This window comes from Convolutriloba macropyga, chromosome 1 (genome assembly GCF_964194025.1).
Source record: "Convolutriloba macropyga chromosome 1, txConMacr16.3, whole genome shotgun sequence".
Lineage (NCBI taxonomy): Eukaryota > Metazoa > Xenacoelomorpha > Acoela > Convolutidae > Convolutriloba > Convolutriloba macropyga.
The window spans coordinates 53,226,783-53,254,547 of record NC_134468.1 but is presented as its reverse complement, the minus strand read 5'-3'; the positions used below and the strand labels follow the sequence as shown (position 1 = coordinate 53,254,547).

Below are 27,765 nucleotides of genomic sequence, written 5' to 3'. Positions count from 1 at the left end.
TAAATATAGCACGAGAATCCCAACGCGCTGATGATGAGTTTTGATTTTTTAGCTAAATTTTTTCTCTTTTCAGACTTAATTCCTTTGATCATAATTGTTTTAATGAGTTCTTTTGATTGTTAAGCAACTGCTTGTTCACTGGAACTTATCGGTTGATAACATTGAGCCAACAATCAAAGAAAGTTGATAAGGCCATAAAGATGATTGATTGTAGTACGATTCCATTGTTTTACTAACTAAATGTTTCGAACTGTATCGTCAAGATAACTTTACAAGTCTCTGAAAATGCGACCGGTAAAAAGGTACCCATTGATATGTTTTGGTACGTATTTCTATAGAAATTGATTGAGTCGTAATTGAAAGAAATTCTTAGTAGACCCAATTATGGAAAAAACAATTCGGTTGAAACTTGCAGACGCTACCGTTTTTCCATCTTCGTTTTGATTTACTGACCCGTAATAAATGTGCTCTTGAATCCCCAACTTATTATTGCGCAATAATAATTGTATAAATTAATATCAAATGTATCCTAGCGCAAAATCAGTTGGAGAAAATCTCATTAAAGCTTTGGTAGCATCATTTTTCATCAGTTTGTTTGCAATTGTGTCCATTTTGCACCCAATGTGTGTTACTCAGCCGTCGGGAATGCCATTGAAACCAATGATGCCTGGAATTTCCTCGCTTGGAAACGTAATTCCTTCAAGTTCTCTGAAAGAAAAATTGTGTAATTCATTGGTTCTTTTGATAGTAGCCAACAACTGCGGTACTCTCTCAAATGTTCCTGGTATGAAATTTAATAGCTCACCCTGGTATGGACGGGAAAAATGGTAGTTTCAGACGAGTTCCGTTGTTGTTCAAAACTACTTAAACTGAAAGCATTAACATTCCGTTTGTGGTGTGCTTCATTTTAGTCAGAAAAATAATTAGAAATTATGTATATCGTGAACTTGGCTTTGAACCGTTTACTTCTCCTTTATAAAGGAGATTCTCGTACTAGTTGAAGTTTGCGTTGAGAGAATTTACCCTAGATATTTACTTTATCTGCATCAATAAGATATTACATGGGAGGGTTCACTGATGGGTTAGATACATTTTCAAATATCTCGTCAGTAAATGACTGTTTGTAGCCCTTCCAAAGGTCTCCTCTTTTCTAACTATGCTTACAAAATCACCATTAAAATTCAGTTCTGATATACTGTTCTATTTGCAATCAAGGATACAAGCCTTGGTACGTCTTTGTTTATGAGTTCTTTTGGTATAGCCGAATTCTTGCTAGTAATACAAAGTTACAGAACAAGTTCTGAACCCCCCCCCCTCCGAAAGTTATATGTGAAAAGACCTGGAGGGGGGGGGGTAAAAGGATATACCTATATATTAAGATTATTTATAGGCTATATTCGTCCAATTTCCAAGGATGTATTAAGATAGGAAATGGTTTTCTTAGGTTCATTGGTTATATCAAGTTTGACTTATGTGTTATTTAGTCTATGCATACTCAAAGGTAAAAAAATGTCATATAATTTTAAAAATTGAATTTAAACAGTACAAAATTACAGACACAGTGTAGATTATGCACTTCAAACTACAAAATCACTTGAACATTTACATTAAATAAGTCTCAAAATAACTGAAAACCGAGGCACAACTAGCCGAGTGGGTTAATTAAGTCGAAAAAATGAAAAACTTGCGTAGCTAACTGTGTAATTGGAACAATTGCTAAAAAATGTCGACATTATTACCCATCAGCATAGTGAATACCGCAGTTTTCAAGTTTAAATATTACTAATGAAATTAAACTCATGCACAACATGAAAATCGTTTAACTTTTTGTAAAAATCTAAAAAGATGAAGTGCAGAATAATTAGTGTAGAATCTAGAGAAGTTCTGTATTTTCTTGACTGATGTGCGTATCATTTTTTATTTAAAAAATTTAACGTGTGACTCTTCATTCTAGAGAATCCGCGTAGTAGTAGTGGTAGTATCTATTGACGCGACCAATTGTTATCCAATGTTCACCAACCTCACTGTTTTAACGCACCGAGGAACTTAGTACCCTCATCAACCCAAACTTTTCCTGCTTTTTCGTGTTTTATCATCTTTTTGAAGGCCTGGTGCTGTCTCTGTGGCTTATTTTGTTTTCAGTGGCTCAAACATGAGATACCGTGACAAACAGTCAACTGCCGCAAGGAGATATTTTACACGCAGGTTGTATTTGTCAAGTGCGTCGACATATGCTAGATCTGGGGACCAGATCTCATTGAGTTAAGCCTTGGGAATCTGAGGCGACGTGAACGGTTTTTGGTGAATGATGGTTTTGTTTCGATGCGTCTTATTTCCTTTATTCTGCAATCTCTTTGCGTTTCCCAACGAAGCTGGTGCTTTTAAATAGCTTGTCAAGTTTCCTGACATCATCTATAGAAATCCTAGTCTTTTTCACGCGTCTCTTTGTCTGTCGTCTTTTTACTTTCATCAATTTTTGGCTTTCCGTGTTTTCTTGCTGCTGCCTTTGTTTTTTGTTTTCGAGTTGGTTGGTCTGATACGGTTTCCAACCGGGCCCGCTGATGTATCGAAGTTCATTCAAGATTTTGGAGTAGGTTGACAAGTCCATTTTTTGTTGTGTAAATTGTGCAAAAAAAACCTGTTACCTTTACTTCTTGAGGCTCCTTGTCATGGAACTTTTTGTTTAGGATAATTGCGAGTTCTTCTTGTTTTTTTTTCAGCCACTCTTTTTTTGTTTTAACATTTAGTCAAATTCTCAATCCTTCCTTTTTCAAAATTGGCTCTTTTTCACTGTTGTCAATGACAAAAGGTTCAGTTGTTACATTGTCTAGATCACTTATTTCATCTTCGACACTCTTTTTTTCCCTGGATCAATCTATCAGTGTTAATGTCTGCGTCTTGAACTTACTGCTCAGTGTGTGGCTCCAAATTGTGATTAGTTCTTCGTAGCCATGATAACTGAGTTGTTTTTTGCTGATACCTTGGATTATCAATGATTTCATCCTCGATTGGGTTTTCGAAATGAACTTTTTTCTGGATAAAAAATTTTCTGCATGCATTTTTTAAGCCGTTAAGTAAATATAGCACAAGGATCCCAACGCGCAAATTTTCCAAAATTGGATAATAACTGTCGAAATGCTGTTTTTTGATTTTGAAATAACTGCTTGTCCAGTGAAGCATTTCCAATGATAACATTATGCAAACATTCACAAATAATCTTTATAAAAGTGTTTGGTGCTTCTTTAAGCAACTTCTTGAAATTTCTCTTGGACAGCTTGAGCTTTTCCTTCAGCTGACATAGCTCTTTCTTTCATCTGTCCAATTATTTATAACTGTTTCGGAGGAAGTTAGATAAAAAATTGTTAGACCTGGTTGTACAATATATGATGAGTAACGCAAGGTGTCAGTTTTTGGATCTAACTCAATGAATTCGTGTCCAAAGGTGTGTTTTGATGCAAGTTCATAGCTTTCTTTCAGAAAGTATGTGTTTTAGCTGTTCGTCAGCGTTTTAACTGTTTTCCAACATAGGTGATCTGTTGTATGTCTTTAAGTGATTTGAACAAAACAATATGAGTTGCGTTCAGATCTGTTATTCGTGACCATTTGCTCTGTTGAAATAACTTACGCTTAACACAAATCAAACTAATGTTTCTACGGCGTCCAGCACTTGCAAGTTTTTAAAATTCTTTGTCATTAAAAATCACCTCACAAAAATCGTCATCTGCAAGCAGACAGATTTCCAGCTGCGAAATGAATTCAAATCCAGCAAACTTTTTAAAAAATCTTCACTTTACGCTTTATTATGATAAATGTTGGTTGCTCATGTTGATAGTAGTAGTAACTAGAACTGATGTTCAGATAGAAACGTTCTCAATAACATTTGAAATATAAATTTTGTGAAAACAATGAAAACCAAATTGTTGACTCTTCTCAATCGAGTTCAGAAAACACAAGCCTGATTAAGGAAAAGTCATTAAGAATAATCATTATCGTAATTTGAGTAAAATTAGCGACTTCGGTACGTGTTTTCGAGAATTACAAAGTTTTCCCGTTTTTTGCTTTGTTTTCTTCGTCAAAAACTCAAGCATTCACAACCCTCATATAGCGAATTATACCTGGTCTTCATTAACATTATTTGGAAAGAACTTTTTTGCAAAAACATAAAGACTCAGTTTTTTAGTTCAATTTACTTTTTGTTACTCAATGTTTCAATCCAAAAGAATTTATAAGTAGTATAATTGGAGTCTTTTGTGTCTTTTTAAGTCAATTTATAGTTCGTCTGCATGTCATAACCACTTCCATAGTCGACAATATAATCTTCGTTGCCTTCACTGACTGAAATTTAAATTTCATCAGTGAGATTGTCATTGTCGAGAGGTACTTGAACCGGTACTGGCCACGTGAGCTTCGGTAAAGGGGTTATTTTCATTCTTTGCATTTGTTGTTGTAACGATATGGTACATTTGGAGATATTGAAGCAATTAAAGTTTTTCTTCAGCGTCTCAATTTCCTTAATATTTCGGAGAATCTGTTCTCTTCTTTGATTAAAGTCAATGTCAATTGATTATCTTTCGCTATGTAACTGCACACTGTCAAACTTAAAATAAATTTAATTGAAGAACTGAAGAAGCTGTCTTCTCCACGCGATGGGTCTTTAGATGACAGGCAGATCCAATAGAAATACAAGTGGGCTTTCCTTTTGCACAATTTTTCCTTTTCCGCTTCTTTGGTAGGTAGAAATAGTGCAGAGCGCAAGTAATATTATCAATAATGGTTTATCAATTATTGTTTAATATCCTCAGCTTTTGGGCATAGAAGAGTTTCCAAGTCTTTTACTTTCTGCAAGATACTTCGAAGTGATTTGTTTTGTCTTTATCTTTGGTATAAAATTTATCCTAACCGAAACCGAAGTGTAGTTGCGATAAAGATTGTGATAAAAACCAGTACAGATTAATGCCAGTTCCACGACAAACCTTATTAAAATTTAATTACCCACTTATGAGATCTATAGCTAGCGAAAAGGTCTTTGTAGGAATCTAGTGGAAGAAAAAGAGTTTCGCAGAATAACTGTTGGAACACAAGTGATAACTTTTTTGATAATGAGACTATTTTTTTTAACGAAATCCTTCAAAGTTTAAAATCACTATTTCTTGTTTCAGCATTCCAACAAAGTGAACTGTTTGTTTTTGAACGTCTTCACAAAAAGGCAAAATGCGAATATCGTTATGAGCCGATTACTCGTTCGTAATTGGACAAGGTAACACATGAGTATCCAGGGCCTTTATGGCTGTACTCTGCTATGAAGCACGATGATTCATTGAGTACTGCATAAAGTTTATTTATTTTGAACGGTTTAAAATTGTTCTCCAGTGACGAGTTATCGATTTGATCCATACGCGTCTGAGCTTCAATATTATCTCCAAATCAATATTAGGACCGAGGTAGTGACGATCAGCTAGAAAATTACGGAAACCTTTTGCATACTTTGGATAATTGTTGTCTATCTGAAGGTACATTTCATGAATGTTTTCAATGGCATGGTTGCTATGGTTTGAGCCATCCATTTTGCCAACCCAATATTCTAACAAAATAAATTCGACTAATGAAAATCTTAGTTGGTTTTCTAAGGTAATGATTAGATTGTTATCAACTGTGCTCAAAAGTACGGCTAGATCTTGTAAATTGCTAATAACTAAAGAATTAATCATAACAGGAAGTAGATTTTTTGGTAGGCAACTTATATGTTGGTCTCTCAAGTTATATATGCATTTAATACTTTGGGCCGTTTTCGAGAGCAGATTCTTAACCTCTGTTTGATAGTTGAGTTGGTTTTCTATAGTTACACCCAGATATTTCACTTGAGCTGTCTCTTCAATTTTTTGTTCTCGAATTTGTAGTGTTTGTGGTTGGTTGTCTTGCGAAATACAATAAATTCAGTTTTATCTGCATTTAATTTCAGTGCCAGTGACGTAAAGTAGTCCAGTATATCTTCTATTGAGTGCTTAAGTGACTTCTTGCAAACGTCAGGGTCGCAATGTGATGTCAAAGGAACAATGTCGTCAGGATTTCACACGTTTTTAATTCTAAATCGTTTACTTAAAGATTGAATAAAAGCGGTGCTAGGACTGTACCTTGAGGGACCCCATTATGTAATTGGATCCAGTCCGAAGATTCATAATTCGCAACTACTCTGCATCCTACCGCTTAAGAAACTTGATAAAATTTTTACTGATAAATCCTTGAATGAGATTTTAATTTTTTTAAATAGTACAGTGTGATTAATTGAGTCGAAGGCTTTTGAGAGATCAAGAAAGGCACATGTACTTAACTTGTTTTCATTCAATTCATTTCGAACGCGCTCACTGAAGTAAACTAATGCGCCTATTGTGGAATATTGTCTCCTGAAACCAAATTGCCTGTTGGTTAATAATTTTTTTTGCATGCAAATAGTCTTCCATCTGGGCTGTGTAAAGTTTCTCAAAAATCTTTGAGAGCAGGTTTAATAGACATTGGTCTATAATTGGTTGGATTATCTGTCTCGCCTTTTTTGTACAAGGGAATCACATTGGCTAACTTTAATTTTGAGGTAAATTTTTCCTCCTTGAGGTAAGCATTGAATAGTTCTGTGAGTGGTCTTGCTAAGCAGATGCGAGCAAGAAACGTGCAGCCTTTCAAATTTGGAAAGAGACTCACGAGTCACACTAAACCAACAAGTTTGATGGCAATGGAAACCCAATTGTGTGGATCAAAAGTTTAATGACTTTTCTCCAACACATTCATCGTTTACTGATAGAATACAGCAAACCAACCCTGGGAAAAGTAGCGCAATTCGTCTAAGTTGTTTGACTACCGTTAAGTATAAACTTGATTGTGTGCATTTGATCTATCAAAATGAAGAACAGATTGTCTTTTAATCGGGAATTGAACTAATGTTGGGTGATTTCATAAACTGATATAATTATGAATGACAAAAATATGTTTTTAATCAGCAAGTAGTTTTAGGTATTGCCAAAAAGATAATGCTTTTGCATTCAGAGTTTTCCTCTACACCTCTGGTCAGAAGCCAGGCTACTGAATATTGAAAGCAAAATTTTTTCGGGCTGTTTATTAAAATATCGTTGAAAAATCTTTAAAAACGCTAGGTATTGAAACGAAAAGATAGGTAAATTTACCCCAAAAGATAGACATTTACCTGTTGTTGAATTTTTTAGAGGCAGAAAGCAGACTGGTGTACAAAGATCTGATAATGATGGGAAGCAATGTAGCCTCAGGAATGGCCTATTTGGAACGCAATGGATACGTGCACCGAGATCTGGCTGCTAGAAATGTGTTGGTGCACAAAGAACGCCCAATAACTTGTAAGATCGGGGACTTCGGACTTGCTAGGAAGATGACGCAAGAGAATCTCTATGATGCACACCAGGGAGCCAAGTTCCCGATCAAATGGACTGCACCTGAGGCAGCTACCAAAAACGTCTTCACTACCAAATCAGATGTTTGGAGCTTCGGAATTCTGTTCTACGAGATATGTACCAAAGGCAGAACACCCTATGCAGGTAATCATCCTCACGCTTGTAAACGCTATAACCTTGTCTTCAAAGAAACGCCAACCTCTTAGCATCTGTAACGCCTTGCCAACTAATCTTTTTAATCGTTCTCAAAAAGAAGACTACAATTGTAAAATCTCATAGGACACAAATAATTGCTACTACTTATTTGGGCCCTGATTGTTTTTTTTGCAACTTGAATAGGACTATTGGTATTCTACAGGTTTTTTTTAGCTGAAACATCTGTTCATGATCTGAACTTGTTCTTTGTTTTCGAACGTTGGTCTATAACATTTACCACTGAGAGCAAAATTTTTGTTCCAGTGGTTTTTCTCAAGTAGTTTTTGTTTTTTCGAGATACTTTAATTCGCTCTGATAGGGATAGCTGAGCGGAGCTATTCTTGACCTTCGTTTGGTTTTTTAAGCATGAAATTTGCATTGTTTTGGGGCGCTCTTTTTAATAGCCACCGCCGTCAGGCTTTTATTTATGTGCTCTCATTAACTTCGTGTTTACCTTTCAATTTTTCGCTTTTCTTTTTACGAAAGTCACGATTTTGACGTTTGACTTCTGACTATCCTCACTCACTGCTTCAACTGAATGGAATTTAAATGCCTGCACTTATTGAACAACGAATCGAATGTAATGAATACGGTAAAGGTCAACAGAGAAAAATCGATAATACGGGATAAAGCCAGGTCTTTGAGGCACAGTTCTTTAGGTTCTCAGAGTTTATTAGAGCAATTGATAGCTGGCATTAGTTTTAAGCTCAATAGTATCAAGTATAATTTTAGAATCTGACCGAAACTGCACATCGAAGTAGAAATTTTTGATACATTGAAAAAATTCTATCAATTTCTTTTTTCTTTTTCGGTTTCAATCCTGAGGCAGCCAATGGGGTCAACGGTGGCTATTTTCCAGCAATTTGCCGGCTATAGTTTATGAGATCTTTTCACACGTTTTCATGATTTTTGGAGTTTAAATTGAAGTGAAGATTTTAGTTGAGCCAAAAGATGTGCAAGTATACGAGTAGTTTTTTGTCCACCTACGGCAATTTGTTTTTGTTCTTTGTTTGCAGCAATTATATTAGTCGTCGGTCTTTTTTATGCGATTTTTCGCTTGACCGATTTTTTGTCTGAACCATTTGAGTTTTCGTCGTTAAAAACTGGATAAACAGTCAGCACCCAGTGGGAACTAAGTTTCATTAGAGGCCCTTAGCCGCGTTTAGTAGTCCTTCAAGTGCTTAGTGTGGTGAAGCTACTGGGAAGACCGTAGTTTATGGTTAAAAGGTCATTTTTAGGAGTTTGTGAGCCCAAAATGTTGCAATTTTTCTTATTTTTTCGTCAGTTTTTAATTTTTTTGTTTGACCATTCTAAAATTGAGGCTGGTTAAAGTTCATAAAGGTCTTCTGCATGACATACATACTTTTTATGACCATTTTAAGAGCTATATATAACCCAGACAAAAACACGCTTGTGTATACTGATTTTGACAACTTTCTTTCAAGATTTTAGAAAATTATTGTCATTTATTGAGTTTTTTCAGCCCTAGGTGTTACGCAAACTCCTCTATGGTTTGGTAATAGATTGCTGTACAGTTTCTAGTGGTAATGGAATTGTTTTTAACATTGAACAGCACGAGTTTAGCATTTTTTTTGACAAATCTTGCAATTTTCTATTTTTGGTAATTATTGTCTTTATTCAAGTTTTTCCGGATCCAGGGGCCAGAAACCTACTTAAGGGTTTGATAATAAGTTACTGGAAAAATTTATAGTGGCGTTAGAATAGTTTTCAACTTTTTAATATCACAAGTTTTGCAAGTTTTTGTGAAACTTGCAATTTTCAATTTTTTTTGAAAATTTTGGTTTCTCTAGCCTCAAGGGCCAATGAATCTCCTCTAGGGTTTGATAAAAGGTTAATGTATAGTTTGTAGATTTAATGCAATGTTTTTCAAGATTTTGAGCAAATTTAAGCAATTTAAGCAATTGTTAAAAAGTATTTGCAATTTTTAAGCAATTGTTAAGTATTTGCAATTTTTGAGTTTTGTGAAATTGTTTGTCATTGTTTATGCCTCTCCTGCCTCAAGAGCCAGGGAACCTCCTCTAGGGTTTGATAACAGATTACTGCACAGTTGCTAATTGTAATGGATTGGTTTTTAACATTGAACATCACGAATTTATCATTTTTTTTGACAAAGTTTGCATTTTTCATTTTTGATATTTATTGACATTATTCAAGTTTCTGCGGACCCAGGGGCCATACACCCCTTTTGGGGTTTGATATTAAGTTACTAAAAAAATTTTTGCGATAGAATGATTTTCAACTTTTTAATATTACAAATTTTGCAATTTGTTGTGAAACTTGCAATTTTTCCGGACCCAGGGGCCAGAAACCTCCCTAAGGGTTAGATAATAAGTTACTAAAAATTTTTCTTTTGGCAATGGAATAGTTTTCAACTTTTTAATATCACAAATTTTGCAATGTTTTGAAATTTGCAGTTTTTAAGTAGTAGTAGTAGTTAATTTAGGGCTAGCCTCACGGGTTTTCACCCATTATTCACAGTCAATAGAGTTTATAACACTGTAACTTTGTTCAGTATATTGCAAGGTCAACATCTGCAGAGTTTTGTCCATGTGCATTTGTTTTCTTCGATTTTTTTTCGAAAAACTGTTGGTAAATCTTTTGTACAGTGTTCTTGTTGACAGTAGGGCCATAATCTTTGTATACCTGGACAACATAGTTAAAAAGGCCTTGGTTCTTCTGAAATTCGCATCGGTTTTGTAGCCGTTCGTCGGAGATCTTCAATTCAGCTCTAGTTTCCTGGTGCGTCTTTTCGATTGTGTCAGATTGACTCTGGATTAAATCTGGGTTAACATCGTAGGCACCTCACCTCCTCTTCACCTCTTATCAATAAAAGTAAGTAAAGTAAATCATTCATTGCCATATAATGACTTAGGGGCTGTAAAGTTTGTTTTAGCCATTTTTGTTCATAATATTCAGCAGAAAAAAGAATCCATTTGGTGGCCGGCTTTTTGACGGCATCCATGCGTGTGACGCAAAGGTTATAATTTGTACTTCGTAGCCAACATACGCATTGAGTTTCGAGTACAGATTACAAAACGGTGAGAGATTTTGTTTGGTTTGATAGAAGCCTTGATTGCTTTTGTCGATCTTCTTTCATAGTTTGCATTCCAGCTCAAACTATTTGCGACCACCAGACCTAAGTCACGTTGTTGAGTACATGGAACTATTATTGAGCTGTTTTGAGTTGCAGATACTTCGCCTATGAGTCTTTTTGATATTTGGTGGCATCTGGTTTGCATGTAAACTTTTTTTGATGTTTGCCGTGGCTTGGTTCATTTCTATTTGATTTGTTACGATTGCCTTAAAGTCATCTGCATGTCCAAAACTAGTGGTAGTTAGAGCTAATGGAAGGTCCTTGATAAACAGAAAATGAAGAGCGGCCCAAGGATCAAGGCACACCGCTAGTTGCTGGTCGATTACTTAAGACTGAGGTATAGATTCTCACACTTCATTGATGGTCACTTAGATAGGATTGAAATGGAGAGAACAATTTTTCACTAATGCGCAGGTTCGCGGTTTACCAAGTAGTACGTTGTGGGTAACAGTGTCAGAAGCCTTAGAGAGTTAAAGAACTGCTAAGGTATCGGTTTCAACTTGATCGTTAAGTTCGTCGATGGGGTCAAGAAAAAACAGAAATTGTAATGCTGCTGATTGGTGCTTGCGGAAGCCAAAGTGATTTTCGTGCAACCTGTCCTTTATTTTTTTTGTATAACGAATCAAATATGAACTTTTCGAACACTTTCGAGCATGAACATAAGCTTATCGGCCTATAACAGCTGACCTCCATATTGTTACCCTCTTTAAAGATGAGTGTTACTTGGGAGTATTTCCAAATGCGGGGGAACTCACCCTTGTTCAAGCATGTTTGAAAAATGAAGGATAAAGATTTACTTAGTGTTTTGCTACATGACTTCAAAATAATGTTGCCGAGTGCGTCAGGTCCCGTTGATTTGTTGACGTCAAGCCATTGGCATGTGAGTTCAATTTTTTGCTGAGAGCATTTTTAAAAGGTTGCGTTCGAGATCCAGGGTTGGAGTGAGGCTCTATGACTAGTGACGAATGAATGTATTTGTTGAGCTTTGCCTATAACCATGAAAAACACTGTCTCACGAGTTCGTCTACCTTGCTAAAGCAGTACTGATTAAAGGTGTAGGAACTAATGTCTTCCTTCGGGTTGTCATAGTCGTCAGACTTCAAAGCATACTGTGCGTTACATTAGGAAGACTTTGATTATGTTCAAAGGTGATAAGAGCTTCGATGGATCGTGTCACGCAAAGGATTTTCCACTGAGCCGAAGATTGTTAGGTAAGATCTCGGCCTTGTTTGAGCTCAGTATCAAGTCCGGAGGTGTTAAAGAAATATATCAAGCTGGCTGTGGGCAAAGTTCGAAAGATTAAGGCAAACATTTGATCGAGTTGTTTAATTGAGTTGACCGAGATTGTTTATCATGATCAGGTTGATCGGAATTAAGATGTTCAACAAGTTGATGGAGATTGTTTTAAGTGGTTTAATTGATCGAATTAACTGCTTCGTTTCAAAACTAATGCTTTTATACTTTCTCTGAATGCGACTCTAACAGTTTTCAAAATGTAATAACAAATTTTTGAGTTTTTGCCTCCCTTTTAATTGTTCGTTTCGTTGCCTTATGAGTTAAGTTCTTTTGAGTTTTGCTCTTTTTGTGATTGTGTAGCCATGTCTCTTAGTTTAAAAACAATTTTGTTGGCCTTCGAGCTAGGCATCATTGTCGTTGATTTTATTGGCTTCGAATTTTATCCTTTTTCCTTGATATAGGTACCATTTGTTTTGCAAAGATTTTTGAATCTTATGTTGTTGTTTTGTTTGTCCCGTTTTCACCTAACGAAACTACTAATGGTTGCTTTATAACTTCCCAGGATGGATGTTTTGCTTCGATTAAAGTTTCCGAAGGTAGTTTTTTGTTTTTTTTCGACGCCACCGATTTTAGAAAAGCGTCTGATTTTTGCCAGTTTTCTGTTTTTGCTGTTTCCATTGTCTGTTTTTGATTTCCACTGTAGTAGTAGTAGAGAAGGCTTCTGGAATTAATCCAAGGGTTGTCCACACCCTTCTTCATCAGTTAGATGAGCTTTTTGTGGATATTACAGTTCGTACATAAGCAGCAAACTCTCCAGGTTTTGTGTGTAGATGTTGGTTATCCTTTCTTTTCTTTTTGAGTTGCTCCTTAGATCTGTTATTCTACAAAAACTGTTGTTTAAGATAAGATTGCTGTTCTTATCCAAAAATTTCATCGCTTCTACATAGTATTATTTCTGCAACAATAACTTCATGTGCTCCTTGTCTTGTTCTTTGATGTGTGTTGTACTTAATAAACTGATTTATAATTATGTTGTATTTGCCGTCGGCAATATTACAGTAAAGAGACTGTGGATTTCAGAGTACATCACAAGAAGTAAGAGTTAGAAGCCTGTTTTTGTAGTCGATGGAGTTTCCAAGGATCCGTTTTGTTGCCTTTTTCTGTAGTTTCTCTAGCAAGACCAGATCTCTTTGTTAGGGTACCATACCTCGCTCGCGTATGATATAATTGGGTCAACTTAGCTTTTATATGCGTTTAGTTTGTTTATGACTGACGTTTTGTTTGATATATTTCTTTTTAGGTACCAGATCGTAAAAGATTTGGAAAAACGTAATTGAGTTTGCTGTCCAGGTGAGGTTATGCGTGACTACGACACCTAAATCTTTTTCACTGTTCACGAGTTTAATGATCTTGTAACACATTTTTACTGGTCCTTTTTCTTGATAAAAAGTATGCTACATTTGTCTTCGTGAAGGGACATTTCGTTTTCTAGACACCAGAAATGTAGTTTATTCAAATGTTAGTTGTTACTGATGTTACGAGCGAATTATAGTTGTTACTTATCAGCTTTTAGTCGTAGGCATATCCATATGTGAGACTTATCTATCGATTCTGGGAGGTCTTTTATATAAGCAAGAAACAGTAGTGGATTACGTAGGGACCCATGAGCGATTCCGCTTGTAACGATTAAAAAACTGGAAAAATATGGTTAATTCGTACTTGTTGATTTCTGTCAGTGAGGTAGTCTGCAATGATTTTTAATGCTTTTCCGCCTAATGCCAGGTTAAATAGTTTCTCCCAAAGCTTATCGTGGGGTAGTTTGTCGAACGCTTTTTGGAAATCTAGGTAGAAGACTGCTAACTCATCAGTCAACTTTTGGTCATTGAAAGTGTAGATGTTATGAAGGAAACATAGAAGTCGGACAGTGGATAGCGTTTCGGCCGGAAACCGTATTGTGAGTCGTGAATCTGATTGTTAAAACAATTGAAAAGGCCGTCAAAAATTACTTTTTCTAAAATTTTCGATGGGCATGAGAGACAGTTTTTTTGTCTGTAGTTATGGATTGCAGTCTTGTTCCCGTCCTTATAAATTTGTGTAATAACACTCCCCTTCCTTTTGGAGGGATATTTTTCTTTATCGAGGCAGTTTTCAAAAATAGAATGTGATGAGACACTCAGACTAGTTGAAATTTGTTTCAGGATCAGGTTTCCTATTCCGTCCAGACCTTTGCTTTTTACTGATGTCTAATTTCTGTAAAATAAGTCTAATCTGATCTGTTGTGCATGGTATTATGTTATAAATTTTTTTATGGATATTTGGTTATTTTTTGGTTTTCCAGCTAAACACGTTTTGGAAAAACTGGTTGAAAAGTTTGGCTTTGTTCAAGTCGTCTCTTGCTCCGATTTGACCGTGAAACATTTCGCCCGGGTACGGTGGTGCTTTTTGAACTGATCTTGGAAACCTTGTATTTTGCTGAACCTTTTGCAGCTGAACGCTTCAGTTTTATAATCCAGTTGATCTTCTGTCGTTCTCTTAGATATTTCATCATTCAATTGAATGATTTTGGATAGTATTACTTGGTTGTTATTTATTTTCGTTGCATTGTGTCTAATTTTTTGATATGATCTGAGGTTTCCTTAGAGATCCAGGGAGGCAGGTTTGCTCTGTGAGTTGTCACCTTTGGGACGTTTTCGTTCAATAGTTTGTTGAACGAGCGGTACCACTGATTCAAGAGTTCGTCAATATTACTGTAGCAATACGGTTGAAAGGGTCTCTCGTTTAGTTTTTTCCAATCGACTTTGTTTAGAGTAAATTTCGCCAATCTATCTGTTTCCGATTTGTCGACAGAGAAAAAGAATTTTGTCGGAATGGGTAATGGTCTGAGCACTTAGTGCCTATTTTACATTGGTTATTTAGAGTGTTATCAATATTAGACTCCATCCAGAGCTGGGGCTCGTTTACCAAAAAACACACCTAGTTGCTTAATTTTAACCGTTAAGTCTCTGAGGTTTAGACAGTCATTTAGACAGTCATTTTCATGCTCATTGCTTGAATGCATTGTTTTCCAGTCGGTGCTTACAAAATTAATATCACCTGTAACAATTATTGAATTACCTTCCATAGATTTTTGTGTTTGTTTGTCACATGATTGAAAAAGTGCTGGAATGTGTCGCGATTCCATCTGTAGGGGATGCTTTTTGATGGATTAAAAATACATGCAATTTTAAATGAAGAGTTGCTTGAAGATATGTTAATTACAACTGTCTAAAAATTTGGGACTCTGGTGATTCAGGGTTTCTTTGACTGCAACAAGGACGCCTCCGTGTTTTTTCCCGTCATCAGATAATCAATCTTGCCAAAAAATTACGCAACCTTTTAAAAATAGAGCTTTGTTCGGGACTGCGTCAGTGAGCCAGGTTTCCGTGAGGCATATAATGTTATAGTTTTTACATAGTAAATAGTTCGCTAGACAGCATCTTCGCGCCAGCTCCAGAAGGCGTCGGACTTTAAAAGCAACAATTGTATTCTCAGCTTTGTTCAGGTGATTTAGGCAAGCCTCCCAATCAAGCCAGTCATTGTTGACTTTCCTAAAGAGCTTCAGATTTTGGATCTTTATTTCATTTCTGTTGATATTGCCCGTTTGGAGCAGTTCGAGTTTTCTTTTCAGTAGTTAGTTTTCAATTTGTGCTTCTTGTGGTGTGAGTTTTTTGCTTATAAACACTTTCTTGTTATAGTTCCGTAGTTTTGATAGACATTAGTAAGATACTTTTGTCCCAGCTGTTATCGAGTTTGATAAGGATTGGTCTACATTTGTTCTCTTCGTATGTACTGAGTCGACGGCAGTCGTTGATTTGGGTGTTAATTTTCAGGAAGCTCCTTATTGCATTTCTTTCTGATCTGTCTGATAGGCCCTTTTTCTCTGGTCCTCACTTTTTGCTCTCTTCAATTCCCCGGATCCTTACATCATTGTCTTCAACTAATCGCCTGTTTGGGATCTCTTTATTTTCGGTTGGAAGTTCTTGTTGTCCTCCCGTTGGTACCGGTGATACTTTAAGCTTTTCATTTATCGTTCTCTCAATTGTTTCGGTGACCACACTTGTGAGAACTTCTTGATTGTCAGCGCTGGTTTTGTTGCTTTGGTGATTTTTCACTGCCTCAATAACGATCTCTTTTGTTCAGAGAGACGCCTTGGTTGCAGATGAGAAAGATGTTAACATTTAATTCTTGTAGAACAGCTATGACTTGTTCACTCATTTTTGTACAATTCGATGTCATATGCATAGTCATTTCACAAGACATGCACCTAAAGACGGCCTGATTTTTGTTTATATTGTATGCGCATGTTTCGCATTTGATTGTGAGTGTTTCTGATCGCTCGTTCTTCGGTTTCCCAGTAGGTGGGCTCATCGTTTACATTTAAGCTTTTCCCCAAAATTACTACAAAAAGATAAGCAATGTCTGTTGTATTGTGCACTCATTCTAATGATTCGCAGTGTCAATATCTATGTAATGTGTTGATTGATTTATTTGAAACTAGTTTTTGAAAAAACCAAAATTATAAATTGTTTTTAAAGATATTTTTCCTTCGAGCTATTTTGGGCATTAAGATCATGTGCTTTTTTGAATGTCATGTTTTGATTCTGAATTGAGAATGTCATATTTTCATTCTGAATTGAGAATGTTTATTTTGATTCTGAATTGAGAATGTTAACTCTAACTGAAATTGAATAAAGGTCATTCAAGCGTTGTAATTGTAGGACTCAATTACTTGAAAGAAGGCCGTGTTTGAAGTTTGATTTGAAAATAAAAGATTATTTGTGTTTCCGTTTGCGCCTCGACAGTTTTTCGCGGCCTATTATCCCGTAATCTGCCGGCTATGCTGGACAAATGTGTTCTTGTAGATTTTTAATGGTACGTAGATTACTTCTTAAATGAATTTTTATTTTTAAGTAAATTGAAAATATAACCAAGGGGTTAAACATTACAAGTTTAAAATGTTATATACAAAATTATTACAATGTTAAAAATCAAAATTAATTGTTCTGCTTTTTTAAAGGTAATAACTTTTGAATCCAGCTACGTTCCTTTCCAACGGTACAAGTTTGAATTGTTGAAGCAGATGCCAACATGCGTTTAAACTGTGAGCGTGATCTGATTATCCGGACTTCACGCGGAACTTTATTTCATTTTTGGATGCTTCTTTTTTTTGTAATGATCGACTGCTCGACCTTAGGACAATTAGCTGTTCAGTTCTGTTGTTTTTTTAACTAAGCCATTACCAGTTAGAAAAAAACTCTCAGTGCCGTCTGATTTCAATAATGAAATATCATTCCTATGTTTTGAAACACCCATCTGGCTTATTATAAAAGTTCTGCAGGCAAAATGTCAGATTTTACTAAGAGACCTCTAGATCTCTGAAACTTTTTTCTCAAATAGCAAACTTTAATTCCCCAATTGCTTTGTCGATTAATTCGCTGCATTGCACTGAGAGCACTGAAAAAATAGAGGACTGAAAAATAGAGAAAGGACTAGGGATACGAATAGTATCAATCGTGATTTGGGAGGTAACATAAGGTATATGGATCTAATCGCTGTGGCCATATGTGATAGGACTTAGTTCAGTTGTACATGAAAGTTTAATTTAGAATCAATCATTATACCCAGGTATCTTCAGTGACTTTGTGGCTTAATCTCTTGTCCCCGCTAAACTTTTGGATTAAAATTTTCATTTGTTTTCGAGACGCAAAGAAGTTCAGTTTTACCGGTATTCATGGTTAATTTGTTTTGCTTTAGATGAGTATCTTTTTTCTCCAGTATTTCAAACACATTTTTCCAGTTGGGCGGCTTTGTTTTTGTTAAAATGGAAACTTATGTCGTCAGCAAATTGAATCATGTCGAAGTTTCCTTGTACCTTTTCTCGAAAATCATTAATGTAGAGAAGAGAAAATAGTGGCCCTAAAACCGTACCATGTGGAACACCATGATTTGTTTTCAACCATTCTGAGTAAACATCATTTATCTTAACACACTGCTGACTGTTTTTTTAGAAAAGCAGCAAAAAATCAACTGCACTTTCTGAAAAACCGTACGCTTCAATCTTTTTGGGAAAAATTTCGTGCGATGTTGAATTAAATGCTTTAACTAGATCAATAAAAACAGCAACTGAAATTTTTAGGTTTTCATAGTTTTGTAATGCTTCGATCAAGTGTAAAACAGCATCTGTAGAATACTTATGTTTTTGAAATCCAAACTGTGTACCGTTCAAAATATTTTCTTTTTGTTTAAATTGGTTAACCTGATTGAGAAGTATACGCTCAAAGAGTTTTGCAAACATTGGAGTAATTGAGATAGGCCTATAGTTCTCACAAATTTTTACATTCCCTTTTTTTATAGACAGGACTAATGAAAGCAAGTTTCAAATTTTCTGGGAAAGTATTTTGACTAATGCATGTGTTAAAAACAAACTGCAAATGGGTTCCGATTGCAAACTTTGCTGCCTTGATTGCCCAAGCATTAGAAATGCCTGTACCCGGAGACTTATTGTTGCCGAGTGAATCAGTGGCATCATAGAGTTCCTTTAGTGTGACTGTTCTGAAGCAAAACTTTTCCCAAACTGCTACGCGAGAAATATTTAGAGCGCTCACATTTTGTCCATTGTATAAGCCCAATTTGCAATATCAAGTTCATTTTCTACTTCTCTTTCACCATCGACTAGTTTGTCTATAACGAGACACTCCCTTTCTTTGCCAATTTTTTTCTTGATGAAACTCCATTGTTCTTTACTTGTTGGTAATTCATTGAAAAATTGTTAGCAAAACTCGTTTTTGGCTGTTTTTAACGCCTATTGACCAAATTTCTCTGATATTTGAAACTGGTATGAGCTTGCTCTGATGGGTTCTTTCAGATATTAAAAAGTCAATGTATTGCCGTCATTAATTGCTCTCAAACGAAGTTTGTAGCAATTATATTAGTCCTGTCTTTTTTATGCGATTTTCCGCTTGACCAATTTTTCGTCTGACGCCTTTGACTTTTCGTCCTCAAAAACGGGATAAACAGGTAGCGCCCAGCGGGCATTATGTGCTCTTAGAGCCTTTCAGGTCTGTTTCAGCTCAAACTGTCTTGGAGACTTATACTTATGGTGTGAGGGGCGGTTCTTAGAGGTTGACACCCCCCCCCCCCGCCTTTGTTGAGCCCCACCCCCACTATTGGCTCCACCCCCCCCCCCCACCGCGCTTTTGCCCCCCCCCCCCCACCCAGTGCTGCCCCCATCAGCCCCCGGTGCACCCCCCCCCCCCCCCCCCGTGGCTAGCTACTGACCAAGCCAACCGCTCGCCGGTCGTTTGAGAGCAATTCGCCCGACGTTAGTCGGTTATGTTTTCTTCTCTCAGCTCTTTTGTTAGCCAAGTTTTTTCAGCAATTTTTTTTCAGGTTGAAATATTTTTATAGCTCGACGTCAAGGTCACTTGAGGCCACGCGACTGGATTTTAAATCAATCTAGATTTAGGCCTACTTCTAACAAATTTGCGTGTGATCTGACTGAAGTCAGCGATTTAAAACACGTTTTTGAAGAAAATCGGGACCTGTTGTTGTCCTAGTACGCACGCCAGTGCATCAATAGTGATAGGTGTGAAATTTTCTGCTTGCCTATCTGTGTGACACTAACTGATGTATAACGTGTTTCTGCGATAGGAATGTCCAATGCTGACGTGCTGAGGGAAGTGGAGAAAGGATACCGAATGCCAAAGCTAGACTGCATCGAGCAAAAGTCTTACGACATCATGAGCAACTGTTGGCGGCCAGAAGCAAACAAGAGGCCCACATTCGAGGCACTCCAGCATATATTAGGTTAGTGATCGATTCTGGTACTGTTAGTGGTAGTGAAAACATGTGACGCATGCTCCATCCCTGCCCGATACTGGTGTGAATTATACTGGAGGGTACTGGTGTGAATATAAATGATTAACAGTCGCAAAGAGAAAGTGAGGCTACTATTGGTCTCATCTTAGTTTTTCCTTCTCAAAGAAGAGTTTTGGTGAGCTTCTATTGATTTTTAATAGGCGAGGTGTCAATGCCGCAAGTGAAAACAAGTATTTCAGTCACTTATGAACAAAAGTTAAAGACAGAGAAAAACATTGCCTTAAGACTCCGGAATTGACTCCCAGTAGAATTTCATGAGTAGTAGAACTTATTACTCATTTATACTAATCATGTTGAAAAAAAGAAACGGAGTAAAAATAAAATGAGAAAAGATAAATTCAAGATTTTCCTAAAACGTCCTAAAGTTGGGACTCCAAAAATCATTATTCGCAAGAGACGTTGCGATACATTTACCTTTTAGTAATCTACCACCGAAACATAGCTACAACAACACAAAAGTTATGCAGTGAAATCCAAGGACTGCAAACAAGAGGAATCAAAATCTCATTAGAAGTCTATCAAAAAACCCTACAGAGTGCTGCTTCCAGTCATCAAAGCAGTTGTTCTCTGCAATCTTTTACGAATGTTTTTCATCGATCAGTGACCAACCGAACACCCAAAAGACAAAACAGCAATACTTATAAAGGCAAATGCAAAATCCTGAAATCAATGATTTATTGTATTGAAAACAACCCTCGAGTCTCACCAAAGTAACAGCACTCATAAAAGAAATTTAAATAAAAGTTCAGAGGCAGAGAAAAAAATGAGACGTCATATTGAACAGACCAGAATAGGCCAAAGAACTGACTTCAACCGAAAAAATTTCCGGATCACTGTAAAAATCTTCGATTGATTCAAAACCAGTATAAAAGAAGTGTCTAAAAAGGGCACATTGAACAAACCAGCTGAAAACTGAATCAAAGTCTGATATTTACTTTAGATGAAGTAAAATGCTTCCAAACGTACATCTAATGTGTAATCCGATGGAGAAAAGCTACGTGGACCAACAAAATTGGGAGTTGAAACTAGAAAAGTTTTGAAAAAGCCGCACGTGATCAAAGATTTTTGCTCACTTAGGGGGGAACGCTGTTTTCTTACAAATTTTTCTTCGCCTCTCGCTCGAAACTGCATTATGAGCAACAAACCCTTCACGAATTTCTTTTCCTGTTTCGAATACCCTAAAAAATTGCCCACCAAAACAGCGCTCCGCCCATACTACTCTTCGTGTCGTGAATAGTGTGTTTTTTCTACAGCATTTTGAGAGAGACCGATAACATAGATGCGAAAATATTCTTACTGAGGGATCGGAATTTTCACGTTTGTGATTTTCTCTGCAGTTTTTGTTAGTTATAGCTTTTACGGTTCTCCATTATTTTAACTATTAGGTGCACCTTTGGAAATACTTTTGAGCTGTTCTGTCGTTTTGCCATGTAAGGATTTTAGTGATCTTCCGAATGGATACATAGTAATTCATTGCTCTCAAATGAAATCCGTTCTAGTAATTTACCATCGAAGCATAGCTGAAACAAAAGTTACGCTGTGAAAACCAAAGACTGGAACAAGAGGATTCAAAATATCATTAGAGGTTTGCCAAAAAATTCTACAGAGCGCTACTTCCAGTGATCAAAATAGTTGCTGTTTGCAAAGATCCTTCAAGAATTGATCAGTGGCCCACCAAACACCCAAAATAACTTAACATAAAAAGGCAGAAGCAAAATCCTGAAAAAAATTTATTATTTCACAATATTGAAAACAACAATAGCTCAGCTTAAAAAGTATCCCCGAATCAGCAGCAACCATAAAAAAGTGTAAGTAATAGTTTGAAAGGCACCAAAAATATTGGCCTAATTTTGACCTATTTCAATCAATTTGCTTTGACAAAAAATTAATGTTAGTCCGATTAACAGGTAAACTATACTAGAAAATTTGATAGCGGAATTCGCCTATTGTGGTTCATGTATAGAGATGCATTGAAAGCGCTTGAGCGCAAGTTTGGACAGCCACAGGCAATGGTTACTGCGCATTTTAATAAATCGCCGAACTGTCCACAGGTGAAAATGTATAATTCAGACAGTATAATCAACTTCGCTACTATGGGTAATTGTCTCGTAGGCGGATTTAGGTCATTGTCATATGGTTCAGATCTTTGTAGCTCGTCCCTCTTAAAACCAAACAGTTCAAAAGCTTGAACACACATTTAAAGAATCGCAGACACCGTGAAGAAAGAATAGTTGAGGCCAACCATGTTAGAGTTTAGTGTTTGGCTGAATTAGAAAGCAGAATCTCATTGGCGCATGAAAACATTCTCTTTGAAGGGCAAAATTGAGGATAACGGTAACATAAGTGCAACAAAAACAAACGTTTCCTCAATAGTCTTTGGCTGCTAATGGCAATGCAAATAACATATCAAGGAAAACGTCCGAGAGTGCAAGAAATGATGAATTGACATGCGTGCTGTGCAAATGTCGACATCACATTTGGCAATGTCAATCTTTCAAGGAAAAGACCGCAACACAGCGTGCTAAAATTGCTGGAGAAAATCAACTTTTTTCGTGCTTGAACGGCGAGCATTCATTCCGAACATGTCCACATCAACAAAAATGCCCGTACGAAGGCTGTCGAAACAATAATTCATGGGTCAGAACGCGTTTTTCCCGTAAGTAATAAAAAGTTCTGTAGTTGCCACACGCAACTAAATTAAACTCCACAAAATGGTTTCTTCGGGTTCTTGAAGTTGACCTTGAAAGCCCCTCAAATGTAAGCACAGGAGCACTTGATCTCCGTGAAAAAGCTTGTAGCCATTCCTGGATAGCCAGTGAGCTTGCTATCCGTCTGAAGTTGAAAGGATCGCGATTCAAATTGACAGTGAATGCCATAAATACTCATAGAACCATAACAACGGAATCAGGGCAAGTTTCTGTGCAACCAATAGGCAAAAACACTTCTCCATTCGATTTGCTCCCTTATGTAAAAAAACACAGATTTTGACATTATCGATAATAGCGCCCTTCACGAAAAATATCCTCACTTGACAGATGAAGATGGTCCGTTGCCATCTGCACCTGGTCTGATTTCTACATGCTTCAATGCAGTAGCTAAAAAATATTCTGCAACACCAATAAAATCATGATATGACATGGAGCTATATGGGACTGTTAAGCATGTTGATCCCCATTCAGTGTTTTGTCTTCGAGCAACTGAAATTCTCCAACAATCCCCCGTCCATCATGAGCGCCGATATGTAGGCATGCTTTGGTCTACAGATGAAGTAAAACTCCCAAACAATTTATTTCAGCAATGGTGCAGTTCAATTCATCGGAAAAATGATTAAGATCTCGTTTTGTACAAACGTTACGCAGACGATTCAAGACGATCTGGACAAGGGCTATGTAATTAAAAATCGAAATAACGAGCCTTGCGCCGGAACATAATGGTATCTACCTCATCAACCGGTTGTAAACCCCAACAATCCTGAAAAAGTTCGTAGGGTGTTGAATGGTGTTTCAAAGTTTCAGGTTATATATTTGAACAGTGTTTTGCTCACCAGTCCAGACCTCTTGCAGAGACTAATCCACATTCTGATTCGCTTCCGTAAGCATCAATTCCATGTTTCCACTTATATTGAAGGTATGTCCATACAATTAGGTGTTTTGCCGGTGGAACAATCAGTTTGCGTTTTCTGTGGCGGGAAGATCCCTCAATGAACATTGAGGTACATCAGTACATGAGACGCGTTTTTGGTAGAAGGGTTCACCTATTTGCACCAATTATGCGTTATGGGGTACCGACAGAGACAATAAGTCAGATTTCCTTGACGCAGCGCAAGCCGTTTTCCAAAATTTTTGACTTCCTATACTCAGTGGAGTCACCCATCATAACACTAGAAAGATTGAGCGGTTTGAAGGTGCCTCAATGGACGAGTCGTCATCTCACTTTCTAGGTCTGAAATGGGATCATGTATTTGACAAACTAGTTGTCGGGAAACAAAATTTGATTTCTCGAAAGTTGTAACGCCGAGGTTAGTATTGAGTCTTTTATCAAGAGTATTTGACCCAATTGTGCTGGTTGCGCCTTTTACTGTAACAGCGCGGCTCCTGCGCAAAATCTGATTCCTCGACAGTTGTAACGCAGAGGTTACTATTGAGTCTTTTATCAAAAGTATTTGACCCAATTGTGCTGGTTGCGCCTTTTACTGTATCAGCGCGGCTCCTGAGCAAAGATGTTTGGCGCCTTCATATGGTCAGATATGGGTTGATGTACTTCAGCGCGAAATGATTGAGCGTTTGTCCTCTTGGAGCTCAGCGTTACAAAACATGGACTGTTGACAATTCCTCGGAGCTATTTTTCTGGTTCGTTCGAGCACTTGGAGTTACACGTCTTCGGTGACAGTCACAAAAGTGTTCAACGCAGTTGCATTTTTGTGCGCTCTCGTGACTTCCTCAAACAACGGAAAAGGAACAGAACTAGCCGTTGTCATCGGAAAGGCACGAGCTGCTCGGAGATACTCGAGGGAACAAAAGTCGATCAATGGCATCACGTAGCAAGAGAAAACAATCCGGCTGACGCCGGTACGGGGGGAATGTCTTCGTAGATGTTGCAGAACATCAGGTTGTTCCGTGGTCCAAGTTTTCTTCTGACGTCTGATTTCTCGATTTGCCCGGACAAGTGGTATCGAAAGTTAAGACTTTATGCAGCTGATCCCAACACTTTAGACAACAGTTTAGCCCTACTGTCCAACTCAAATTCTGATTTCAGCATTCCTCTGTGCAAATACAGTTCGTATCCAAAACTTCTTGGAATCGATGCGTATATCCTACGTATACATCTGCGGCACGCTACCTACCGATCTATAGGTGAAGACATAGAAGAACCAGAGGCAGTAACCGTAGCAGAAGAGAAACTGCAGCTCCTTACACAAGCAGAATCTTTCCCAATTGAACTCATGCATTTCAAAGGAAATGAATACAAGAAGCCCTATTGCAATTCATTCGCCGTTCGTTGGACCCGATGGCCTGCACCGTTCAAGTGACCGGGTTAAGTGCTTCACCGACCTCGTTTTCAATATGAAGCGCTCCATGACTCTTGATGGTCGATATCCATTGATGGTCGACTCCTATTGTTAATTTGGTAGTGGTTTTCGAATCATCAGTATCAGAGCCTGAGGATGTTGCTAACGCAATTGCGTAAAAGTGTAAATGAAAAGAGACTTTTACTTGTGCGTTCGAACAGATTGTTCCAGCTGGGATGTAGACTAATGGCTAGAGCCTAGGTCACTTAACTTGGAGGTTGCGCTTCGAACACCGTTGGATCAACTTTTTTATATATTTAGAATCTAGAGGTAAAACTAATCGAAACTTTCACCTATTCCGACCTTGAAAAGAGCATCAAATACGTTAGGCCGACAACCTTTGTAGTTTTCTGATGCAGTAAATCGTTCTTGCTCTTCTCTTATGAGTCTTATCAGATTTACAATTTTTTCACGTGGTGACAGTCACAGAAGTGTTCAACGCAGTTGCATTTTTGTGCGCTCTCGTGACTTCCTCAAACAACGGAAAAGGAACAGAACTAGCCGTTGTCATCGGAAAGGCACGAGCTGCACGGAGATACTGGAGGGAACAACAGTCGATCAATTACTATTGAGTCTTTTATCAAAAGTATTTGACCCAATTGTGCTGGTTGCTCCTTTTACTGTATCAGCGCGGCTCCTGAGCAAAGATGTTTGGCGCCTTCATATGGTCAGATATGGGTTGATGTACTTCAGCGCGAAATGATTGAGCGTTTGTCCTCTTGGAGCTCAGCGTTACAAAACATGGACTGTTGACAATTCCTCGGAGCTATTTTTCTGGTTCGTTTGAGCACTTGGAGTTACACGTCTTCGGTGACAGTCACAGAAGTGTTCAACGCAGTTGCATTTTTGTGCGCTCTCGTGACTTCCTCAAACAACGGAAAAGGAACAGAACTAGCCGTTGTCATCGGAAAGGCACGAGCTGCTCGGAGATACTGGAGGGAACAACAGTCGATCAATGGCATCACGTAGCAAGAGAAAACAATCCGGTTGACGCCGGTACGGGGGAATGTCTTCGTAGATGTTGCAGAACATCAGGTTGTTCCGTGGTCCAAGTTTTCTTCTGACGTCTGATTTCTCGATTTTCCCGGACAAGTGGTATCGAAAGTTAAGACGTTATGCAGCTGATCCCAACACTTTAGACAACAGTTTAGCCCTACTGTCCAACTCAAATTCTGATTTCAGCATTCCTCTGTGCAAATACAGTTCGTATCCAAAACTTCTTGGAATCGATGCGTATATCCTACGTATACATCTGCGGCACGCTACCTACCGATCTATAGGTGAAGACATAAAAGAACCAGAGGCAGTAACCGTAGCAGAAGAGAAACTGCAGCTCCTTACACAAGCAGAATCTTTCCCAATTGAACTCATGCATTTCAAAGGAAATGAATACAAGAAGCCCTATTGCAATTCATTCGCCGTTCGTTGGACCCGATGGCCTGCTCCGTTCAAGTGACCGGGTTAAGTGCTTCACCGACCTCGTTTTCAATATGAAGCGCTCCATGACTCTTGATGGTCGACATCCATTGTTGTACGTTTTCTTACGTCACGTGCACCTCAAAGTCTATTATCCTCGCATGCTTATACAACAGAAGTATGCGGTTCTGAAGTTTCGTACAGTTCTTCGTTCAATACGTTTGAATTGTCCTCTACAGAAAACGAAGCACAAGGTCTGTACAACCTATGATGGCTGATCTACCGTCCGAGCGGCTTGCCTTTCAGAATCCGCCATTTACAAATGTTAGTCTCCACCATTTCGGTCCGTTTTACTTCAACATCCGTCGCTCCTCTGAGAAAAGGTGGGATTCCTGCTCACTTGTCTGACGATAAGGGCAGTCCAAGTTGAGATTGCACACTCAATGTACACAAATTCATGAGTTATGGGTATCGAACGCTTTATTGCTCGTGTAATGCCATTAATCATGTGCTCGGACAACGGCACTAACTTTGTCAGTACAGAGAAGGAACTATTGTTATGTCTTCCAAACGTGGACAAACGGAGAATAGCCTCAGAGGTGGTAAAAGGTAGTCCAGTGGAAATTTAATCCACCTGCTGCCCCGAACCACGGATGGGTTTGGGAACGGCTAGTGCACTGTTTCAAGCGAATGTTGTACGCAATCGTTGGATGTCGACTCACAGGCGATTTACTCCTCAGTACATACTGTTTCGTTAAGCAATCATTAAACGACTGCTCATTGAGTTCCATTAGTTCTGATGCTAATGATTGACATGCATTAACGCCAAACCATTTTCTTTTAGGCAATGACAGTACTTGCCTTCCTTCACTCTCTGCTATCGATTACCTCAATCACCGAAAGCGATACGCGAGAGCGCAAGCGTACGCTAATGCCTTTTGGAAGCGATTGTCAAAAGAATACCTTCCCCGATTGAACTTTTGTTGCAAATGGAAGACTCCATCCGATGAAGCCATGAAAACCGGTTACCTGGTTTCTATGATGGTTAGCGGCAGCCCAAGAGGCTTTTATCCGCTCGCCCGTTTTTTGAGTTTACTTATGGTATCGACGGAATTGGACGGTCCGCTTAAGTCCATGCAGCATCCGGCTCATCGACTCCTCCTATTGTTAATTTGGTACTGGTTTTCGAATCATCAGTATCGGGGCCTGAGGATGTTGCTAACGCAATTGCGTAAAAGTGTAAATGAAAAGAGACTTTTACTTGTGCGTTCGAACAGATTGTTCCAGCTGGGATGTAGACTAATGGCTAGAGCCTAGGTCTCTTAACTTGGAGGTTGCGGTTCGAACACCGTTGGATCATCTTTTTTATATCTTTAGAATCTAGAGGTAAAACTAATTGAAACTTT

General features: G+C 37.8%; 1 protein-coding gene across 3 annotated transcripts in view; it reads left to right on the top strand.

Moving 5' to 3' along the window:
• The window catches only part of LOC142340313 (tyrosine-protein kinase Src42A-like), a 98,716-nt gene that overhangs the window by 13,896 nt on the left and 57,055 nt on the right, over nt 1–27,765 (top strand). For all 3 annotated transcript variants that reach the window (XR_012759065.1, XR_012759066.1, XM_075390894.1), the window contains 2 exons: nt 7,212–7,556; nt 19,648–19,803. Coding sequence is in view for 1 of the 3 variants with exons in the window: in XM_075390894.1 (XP_075247009.1) it covers nt 7,212–7,556; nt 19,648–19,803 (501 nt within the window). In the remaining 2 variants the exon portion in view is untranslated. The remainder of the gene's footprint in view (nt 1–7,211; nt 7,557–19,647; nt 19,804–27,765) is intronic.